Raw genomic sequence first — 9,705 nt, 5'->3', positions numbered from 1 at the left:
AAGTTAAACTTGAATATTTATTAATTACACCTACAGATAATGAAAGTTAAAATTTAGTTTCTGCGAAATTGAATACGACATAACCAGCAAATAACATTTTTATTCGCTGAAGTCAGTAAACTATTATGTTTTCCATTGAGTATATGCCACTCTCAATATGGCGGGGCATACCCTAAGAGACTTGTACGTAAGTTACCGAGACCGTGACGTCACATCCCGTCTCTTTCGGGCACCACAGGGCTCCAGCATGGCGGACACCGGTGTGGTGGAAACGCTTCTCCAGCGGATTGAGAAGGTGGACGGCGGCGCGGACAGCCAGGAAGTGGCAGCCGGCCTCGGGGTGGACCACCAGGTTATCGTCGGAGCTGTGAAGAGTCTGCAAACGCTTGGCGACGTGAGTTTTTCCGGTCTGAGAGTCAGCGGAAGTTGGAGTGTCACTGTCAACATTTAGCTCGACTGATGCAATGGGGCTTTAAAGAATGCGGACTTGGAAATAAGTCAGCTAAACGAAGGAGCTGAGAGGAATAAGCCCCGGTCTCGGTTGTTTTCGGGTGAGAACAGTTACTGTTGCTCTTTGCTGTCCAGGTTATCTCAGCGGAGCTGCGCTCCTTAAAACACTGGGAACTGACCGAGGAGGGCACCGAGATAGCCGAGCAGGGCAGCCATGAAGCCCGGGTCTTCAACTCCATCCCTCTGGAGGGTCTTCCACAGGCTGAGCTCATGGTGAGGGATTTATTTCAATAAGTTATTTTTTCTGAAATGATGATGATGTAAACTGTCATCATTTGTGTCTGTTTCTGTCCAATTAAAACAAGCGACTTAATTTCTACACTCGCCTTATCCATACATTAGCCTGCGTTTCTGTTTCATAGCTAAGGATAAAAGTTTCTTCACTAATGCACTTTACAGCTGGAAATGTCCAAAACATAAAGTACTCAGTTACTTCTATAAATAAACTATTAGTGGGGGCACCGGCGGTTCTGTACTGGAGGCAGCTGTCGCAGGTTCGATTCCCGACCCGGGCCAGTAAAGCTTCCTTCTGTTAAGCGACTAATGATTAAAGATTACTCGAGCTAATTTCACCTGAATTAGTTAAACAATAAGGGAATATATTGCAAGTGAACAAGTATAATATGATTTATTGTGAAGCTTTTATTATCTTAAAAAATAAAACAACAAATTGGAGACCCAAATCTACTTTAAAGTAACATGTAAAACCAGGCCAGGAATCCAGTCCAATCCATAAAAGAATCACTTGTTTTAAAATACTTTCCAATTTTTTTATTTTATTTTATTAGCCACTTTTTTATTATTGATTTTGCTTATGAACCCTTTTAAGCCACATTAATTTTGATTTAATTGTTGGCATTACAACCTCAGTATTTTAAAGTATTGTTATTAATTATTTAAAGGAAATTCCAGTAAATGCTAAAAAGTGTGTGATCAGTGCAGTCACTTTTAGAAATTCCCGCAAAGGATTTTCCAACTCATGAGCTTCTAAGTGCAAATTATTTACATAGTCAGAAGCGATAATAAAAAAACACATTTTCTGTTTATTGTCAAATATAATTGTGGCAAATAATTTTTACCATAAATAAAAATAATTTTGGTAATTCCAACAAATCTATAACGAGAGACGTTTTGTCTGATTTAGCATCACACGGTGACCAAAAAAAAAAAAAAGTCTGCATTTTCATTCGTTGTGTGTAAACTTCTGTACGTTTTTTTTATACAATAAAATATTTTAAAACTGACTCAAAAGAAACGGAGCCTTTTATTTTAGCTGACGTCATTGCCGTCTCCGTGTCTCTCACGTAGAAACTGTCCTTCGGGAAGATCGGCTTCAGCAAGGCCATGTCCAACAAGTGGATCCGCGTGGACAAGTCCCACGACGGAGGCCCCAGGATATTCAGAACCGTAAGCCCTCCCTCGCACCAAACCGAGTCTTTCTGGACCAGCGTGATGGTTCTGTTCAAGGCGACGGTGTGTCTACGTCCGTTTCCTCAGGTGGAGAGCATACAGGACCAGGTCAGAGAGAAGCTGCTGCTGGCCAAACGGGGCGACGCCGCGCGGCTCGACGAGAAGGAGAAGAACGAGCTGAAGAAGAGAAAACTCCTCGCTGAAGTGTAGGTCATTCCTCTGCCACTAGGGGGCAGCAGAAGGTTTGATCAGAGGAACACCTTTGTGCTAAAATGATTTATCCACTGATCTCAAACTACCTTCTGATTTACAGGCTCTCCTCTCCAGCTTGCATAACTTCACTGTTTTCAGTGTTTCTCTATCCAGCATTATGTAAAAGAGTTCAGGATTATTCTGCTGAGCTTGGATGGGAACATTTGGGTTTTGGTTTTTGGACGACAAAAAAATAATAAACCAAAATAGGCTGTGGGTTTATGTTTTCCCTCCAAATCTTCTTACCCAAAACGTTCGGCTCCAACTCATTTTATCCTCAGCAAATCTTCCCCACTGAGCTCAGCGAACACGGCATTTTACTGCTGTTCAGATCTTTTTTAGACCTGCAAGTGATGAGCAGATGTGTGATTATTTTTCATGCTTTAAGGTGAAGAAGGGGAACACAGATTTACATCTTCAATTACATTTATTGGCATCTGTAGCCGATAAAAATGTGTAAAAACAAAAAAATATTAAGAGATGTGTTTTTCATTACTTATATCATCTCACTGTTGAGATTAAAAAAAGACTTTTAATTTGAGTGAACTATTTAAAATAACCATTATTTTTTAAGAAAGTTTGTGGTTTTAAGGAAATTTACTGGTAGCTTTAACAATCCTCTTTAAAATAAGTTAAAGAGGATTGTTTAATTTTTAAAATTTGTATTTAACTTTTTTCTTAGTTGATCATTGGTAATCTTGTTGCTTTTTTGGGGGGGATATTAATATGACATGAAAACCGCATTAGCATCTTATAGTCATCAAGTCTCCATAGCAACCATCAGACATGCTAGTTTGGGAGTGATTTCAGGATAAAGTGCATGAAGTTTTGCTAAACGCTAGAACAACTCAAAATGTCTTAAAAAAATCAAAATATTCATGTTGGCTAAGGTTTTCAGCGTTTTAGATTTTGTGTTTTTATTAATACACATTGTATTGATTTATAACCCAGAATGTAATTTTATTCTTATTATTTGTTCAGCACTGTGAAGTCTTACTGGATCACAAAGGGAAACTCCTTCAGCACCACGGTAACCAAACAGGAGACGGAGCTGACTCCTGAGATGATTGCCAGGTGAGTGCGAGTGTGTGTGTGTGTGTGTGGAGACGAACACGGCGTCCGGTCCGGCCTTCCCCGTCGGCCGGTGGCGGGGTCAGGCTCTCAGACGGAGGACGCAGAGGAACGTCTGCTCTAACATGGGGACAGGTCCAGAGTTATGGACACCTTGGTCCTAAAGGCAGAGCAGGACAGACGGATGCTTGTCCTTCCAAATGCGTTGCTGCTAAACTGATTCACTGTCCTAAATAAAGCCTGGAGTTAGTTTGTTCCAGGTCTGGTTAAGTAACGAAGAAGAAAAAATTATAGATTTCCAGACTCCCTTTTCTATCGTTCCATTTGTCTTCCTGCCTCCATGTTTTTTCCAGCTTCCATATTTAAGTCCTGTCCTGTAGAAATCTCTTCAGTAGCGTCACGCTTTGCATCTGCGTGAAAACGTTCTAGAGGTCAGATTTTTCTAACAGCAGCATCCAGATGTGCAGAAAACGTATAAGTACATCAATATGAGGCTTTTTGTCATCTGAGCTGCAGATTAAAATATCCACCATTGGGGATGCACAGATATGGGAAAAAAAATGTACAGATAATATTACTGTTATCGCCGATATTTACAGATTTAATAAGGAAATATTAAACATGTATTTCTCATAAAATATTCAACACCTTGACTACACTTCATCATTGTGAGATTGAAATTAATGTGAGTTGCTAATATTGGCCCACTTCTATTTATAGGAACAAAACCTATATGTTAGAAAATAGCTAATATCGGACCAATATGGTATGTTAAAAAAAAATGTAATATCGGAACATACAAACATGTAAAAACAAAAAATTAAATATTGGCCGATATCGATATGATAAATACCTAATTATTGGACCAATACTGGTATTAGTGCCGATATAAGGTGCATCTGTATCCTTCATGCACAGGAGTTTGGGTACTGTTACCTTGAGCAGGAGGAGGGTGTGGTTACATGTTTGATCTCCTTTGCTGTGACATAGTGGCAGCTGGAAAGAGAAGAAGTTTAAGCCGTACAACTTCGAGGCGATGGGCGTGGCCCCCGACTGCGGACACCTCCACCCTCTGATGAAGGTGCGGACGCAGTTCAGGCAGATCTTCCTGGAGATGGGGTGAGACTCTGTTCATCACCGACATGCAGGAAACGACGGCTCACCAACCGATCTGAAACCGAGCAACGCAAATCTCTTCTCCTTCTTCTAGTTTCTCCGAGATGCCGACCAACAACTTCATCGAGAGCTCCTTCTGGAATTTCGACTCTCTGTTCCAGCCTCAGCAGCACCCGGCCAGAGACCAGCACGACACCTTCTTCCTGTCCGGTGAGTCTCAGTCGCAGCTTCCTCTTTCTCCACTCCTCCTCTCTGCTGATCGCTGACCGTCTGGTTTCAGACCCGTCACTCGCCCACCACTTCCCCATGGACTACCTGGAGAGAGTGAAGAAGGTCCACTCAGAGGGTGGCTACGGCTCGCAAGGGTGAGAGCTAGCTAACCTAGCTAAACTAGCTAACCGACGTCAAGTTGTTTAGCAGATCTGGGTCAACGCGATGTTGCCTTTCAGGTACAAATACGACTGGAAGATGGAGGAGGCTCAGAAGAACATCCTCCGAACGCACACTACAGCAGTTAGCGCACGCATGCTGTATAAGCTAGCACAACAGGTGAGCAGCACACCTACCAATAGCATGAAAGAGCCCAGCACACCGACCAATGAGCATGAAGGAGCCCAGCACACTGACCAATGAGCATGAAGGAGCCCAGCACACCGAACAATGAGCATGAAGGAGCCCAGCACACCGACCAATGAGCATGAAGGAGCCCAGCACACCGACCAATGAGCATGAAGGAGCCAGGTCTCCAGACAGACACAGTTATTAGGGAGATACGTTTCATCAGGCCTTAGAGCAGGGCTGTTATGAATGTTCACAAACCTCGGTTGTGCCTGACTGTGTTGATGAAACTGTTAAAATATTAATAAGTAGATTAAATTGTTGCCCACTTGTCGTAGTAGCAGTCAAACTCAGCCAATCAGAAAACATGTTAGTCTTTAAAAAGGGAAGTTGTCATCCAAAAATTCAAAAAATTAAACAAATGTTCAAAACATTAAACTGAAATTAACAGAAATGGAAAAAGATACAAAATACAACAATTTATATAAATATTTTTTACTCTGAGTAGGAAGCCTCAAGCATACCTGAACAAATTAAAGTTGATTTTGGTGGATGAATCAGGATAATATTAATCTCCTAACATGTCGTTGATCACAGAGCCTCAAAGAAATGTGTGATTTACGCTTAAAACCTCAAAAATTAACAGTTTAAATAAATTAATGACTGCTGAGAGGAATGACCAGAAATACGCATAATGCTTCCTGTCAAAGTGCTTAAAAATGATCTAGATGTAAGGTCAAATATAACCTTTTATAAGGAACAAATCATTTTTGATATCTCCTGATATGTGACGGTTGGTTAAATCCTTCTGCGGCTCACAGATATTTAGGAAACAAAAACATTCCAACATTCTGCTGTCCCTCAGCTCAGTGGAAAACTTAGATCAGACTTTAAATGTGATTTATTTATTTTATTTTTACCAAAATCCAGTTTCCTTGCTTACCTTAGATTCACAATTGTTGTCTCTTAAAAAGGAATCAGTTCCATCCCGACTCTTTATGACTGTCCTTGTACTGTTATCACCCACAATGCACCTCTCCTGACGTGGCCTTGTCTTTCAGGAAAAGTTCACCCCCGTCAAGTATTTCTCCATCGACCGGGTGTTCAGGAACGAGACGCTGGACGCCACCCACCTGGCAGAGTTTCACCAGATAGAGGGCGTGGTGGCCGACTACGGCCTCACGCTGGGGGACCTGATGGGGGTCCTGCACCAGTTCTTCACCAAACTAGGTACGGATGAGAGCAGCAGAGCTGGGATTGGATAAAGAATAACAGGAAAAACTAACATCTTTATTCACGTTTCACAAAATCGACAGCATTAGCGCTGTTTTATCAGAGGTTCATGTGGAAATAAAGACTGAATTTCCTTTTTTTGTGTTCAGCTTAAATTTTCTTTAGACATGGAGTCACATAAATGTTTCGTTTTCTTCCAGGAATAACCAAACTGCGCTTCAAGCCAGCTTACAACCCCTACACAGAGCCCAGTATGGAAGTGTTCAGCTATCATGAAGGTACGCTAGAGCTCTGTGTTCAACTGCAGCTTATTTCATCAAATATTTACATATATATGCAGAAATTAATATCTGATCAGAACAAGATTCACCGATTCAATATTGAAGTGTGTCAGTCCTAATATTAAAAAATCTAGATCGGGTATCAATTACAATGTGAATGACCCAGGAGGGCAGATCTATTCAGTCGAATTCTATGCTGAATGCTTTATTATTTATTCTACATTCATAATTACATCTTTTGAATCATATTGTTGCAGTTTATTGTGAAGATAATCGACCTATTTTTTTTTGTCAGTTTCTTTATTATTTATTTTCCAGTGGCTGTTCTTCTCCTCAATGAACTGACTCAACAAATTAAAGTTGTTTTTCCATGTTTGACCAGGCTTGTGGAGCTATTGGTGAAATTAAGTGTGATGTCCTGGTGCAGAGTTAGCAAATACATTTTTAACTAAGTTACTTTAATTTCTGTGTTTAAAAAACAAACATTTTAAGTCAGTTTGTTTTTCTGTATAATAAATCCGAGATATCGGTATCAGAAGTGAAAATAGTGCATCGGTGCATCTCTATTAAAAATAAGCTTAATCTTGATGCTAAAGTTTTGAAATAAGTCACTTTTTTTAAGTCTCTTTTTTTTTTCTTTTACTACTGAATGATCTACCAGGAAGCACATTTTGTGATGTTTCTGTCAACTGTGCTGCTTTCGTTTAATCCTCATGTTCATTTCACGTAGAGTCTTAATCTTCTGTCTTTCTGTGGGTTTCAGGGCTGAAAAAGTGGGTGGAAGTGGGAAACTCTGGGGTGTTCAGGCCAGAGATGCTGCTGCCCATGGGCCTCCCAGAGGACGTGTCGGTGATAGCCTGGGGTCTGTCTCTGGAGAGGTGAGCCACTCGCTGCAAAGCGTCAAACAAGATCGCTTTTTGCACGGACTTTTGTCCAATCAGCAATATTTCAATAAGCCTGACCTACGGATTCGATTTCTAGCTGATACAGATTTTGTTTTTGTTTTTTTTGTCTGAAAAAATTGCTAAATATATAGCAACAAAGTAAAGTTGGCAGTGACTGTTGTTAACCGTGAAAGGGGAAAGCGACTGTTTGCGAAAGATCAGTTCCTACGTGGTTTACAGCTGGTCGACCCGTCTTACTTTAGCTAGCTTCTCGTTAAAGAGTTTTTGTTTGTATTTGTTGAAGCGCTACAACCAAAACCAGAGACCCGGTCTGTTTTTAACAAGCAGACGGTTATGTGCTTTAATTACTCTGATTTAAAACCTCGCTGTCAGACTCCTCCGTCTCTCCGTCAGCGTTTTCCTCTTCCTCGCTCAGCCGTCTCCTCTGCTCCGCAGGCCCACCATGATCAAGTACGGCATCAACAACATCAGAGAGCTGGTGGGACACAAGGTGAACCTGCAGATGGTCTACGACAGCCCCATATGTCGACTGGACTCCTGAGTTTCACCCTCATCTCTTAACATTATCCACGCCTGGAGCTGACCCGTTTTGCCCCACGCAAAACACTTCCACAGTGGAAAGCCCTCCACCCACTGGGTTGTCCTAGTCAAAGTTTGAAAGGTGGGGGGGGAAATGTTTGGGATTTCCAACCCAACCCAGAAGTAGCGTAATAGTGGCCTCTGTCTTTGTTACACCCGGAAAACTCTTTCTGCACCATCTTGTCCAATTTGTACAGGAAAAAAATGAGAAATAAATCTTTTTCTAGCAACCCCATCACCTGTCATTATTTAAAAAGTCTGTTTTGTCATATACACAAATACAGGGCCTCAAGAGCTCCGGCCGGGGACGGATTTCTGTTACCTTTGGTCGAAGGTAATTTTTACGCCTTACAATCACAACAATACCAGTTTAGACTTTGAGCAACTTCCTAAAACTGTATTGTGTAACATTAAATCATGCTTGGCTGCAACTGTATCGATGGCAGCTCTTCTTCTATTCAGTGTTTGTAGCTTCTTGGCGCAGCTCCTCTCCTGCTAGTAGCTTCACCGCATCAGTTCAACGTTACACCGGCTGATGACGTTGCTGTGATTCACTTTGTCTGGTGTCTGATTTTCATGTTTTATTGAGGATTTTTGTACATATGTTTTGGCAGTTCTGTGATCATGTCAAAGCAGCAACTTATATTAAAAAGGGTTTTATTTCCGTTTGAAGGCTGCCGGCTTCCATGGAAGGACAACAGAAAATCGCTCTTATAAACATGTAAACACTAAAATCACGATACCCTCACTTTGTATCCCTCTGAAAAATGAACCCATTTAAATAAAGAAATCCCTCCATGGGTGATACCACGATAGAGAGCGTTCATTTTATAGCGTTAACACCGGAGCTGTAAGTGGTCCGGTATGAAACGGGTGTGATAGAACAACACAGCACTTTTAAATTTCAATAATCAGAATACCGAAATTGTTTCCGTTGTTTTAAAAGGTTTATGTCAGTCTGCCTTTTCCCCATCGATACGTTTCCCGACCGCTGCGCACCATAGGGAGTAAAAAAAAACAAAACCGCCGCGCACATTGCGCAAAACTCTGAAACAGGAGAAGAGGGACATAAAACGGAGCCACGAACTAGATGTGAATTATGGCATAAAAACAGAATCCGACGCTGAACAGTGACAAATCAACACATGTGAAACACATTATGGTTAGGTGGCGCAGCAGGTGATGAGATTACTGATGATGAGCATCAATAAACAATAAAATAAATCTAGCAACAGGAAATAAACTAAAGTGGACATAGCAATAAACCAAGAGAGGATAAAACTAATCAAAGGAAACTAAATGGAAATCAATGAAGAACAAAATGCAAGAATAAACTAAAACTAAAGTAAATACAGAGGAATACACTTGTATGGCAAGACCTTTAGAGCAATACTTTACACAGAGGACTGTATGGCAAGAATAAACAGACACTATTTCCAGATAAAAGGTAAAATAATATTGTTGAAGTGCCATGGGTTTGTTGAGACCACATCTGGTACTGAGAATAAATATATCTTAGACCATAACAGGAAATAACTGATCACTTATTTATGTTTTTAATTAGATTTGATATATTTATTTCTTCAATATTATTTTTCATGTCAGTGTTAATGTCATGAGGCTGATGACTCCATGACACTTTCAATTTGACTCATTAGGATTTGATTAAGAACCAGATTTGTTCTTTGTCATTTCTGTCCAGTAAAACTATTAATTGGTAATCAATACTATTAGTTGGTAATCAATAGACAGTTTTATATAAAGATATAATCCATGTTTCTGTCTCATAT

The 9,705-nt window shown here is 40.6% G+C and overlaps 1 protein-coding gene across 1 annotated transcript; it reads left to right on the top strand.

Moving 5' to 3' along the window:
* The first annotated feature begins 200 nt into the window (after positions 1-200).
* On the top strand, positions 201-8,150 carry farsa (phenylalanyl-tRNA synthetase subunit alpha). Its single transcript, XM_008415365.3, has 13 exons — positions 201-394; positions 586-723; positions 1,819-1,917; positions 2,008-2,126; positions 3,154-3,246; positions 4,234-4,362; positions 4,454-4,569; positions 4,640-4,724; positions 4,809-4,908; positions 5,979-6,147; positions 6,351-6,428; positions 7,195-7,309; positions 7,772-8,150. Exons 1-13 carry the CDS (start codon positions 248-250, stop codon positions 7,875-7,877), a joined length of 1,494 nt encoding a protein of 497 aa, XP_008413587.2. The 5' UTR covers positions 201-247; the 3' UTR covers positions 7,878-8,150.
* Positions 8,151-9,705: the final 1,555 nt, after the last annotated feature.

Source organism: Poecilia reticulata, chromosome 8 (assembly GCF_904066995.2).
Source record: "Poecilia reticulata chromosome 8, P_reticulata-male-v2, whole genome shotgun sequence".
In the NCBI taxonomy this organism is placed as follows: Eukaryota; Metazoa; Chordata; class Actinopteri; order Cyprinodontiformes; family Poeciliidae; genus Poecilia; species Poecilia reticulata.
The sequence above is the reverse complement of the archived record's forward strand: the minus strand, read 5'-3'. Positions and strand labels throughout refer to the sequence as shown.

Excerpts from the sequence above, each read along its gene's own strand:
- farsa (XM_008415365.3), top strand. The coding sequence starts at position 248 with ATGGCGGACACCGGTGTGGTGGAAACGCTTCTCCAGCGGATTGAGAAG. Across the intron at positions 4,363-4,453 it reads CAGATCTTCCTGGAGATGGG|TTTCTCCGAGATGCCGACCA; the intron begins GTGAGACTCTGT and ends TCCTTCTTCTAG. Across the intron at positions 4,725-4,808 it reads GGTGGCTACGGCTCGCAAGG|GTACAAATACGACTGGAAGA; the intron begins GTGAGAGCTAGC and ends GTTGCCTTTCAG.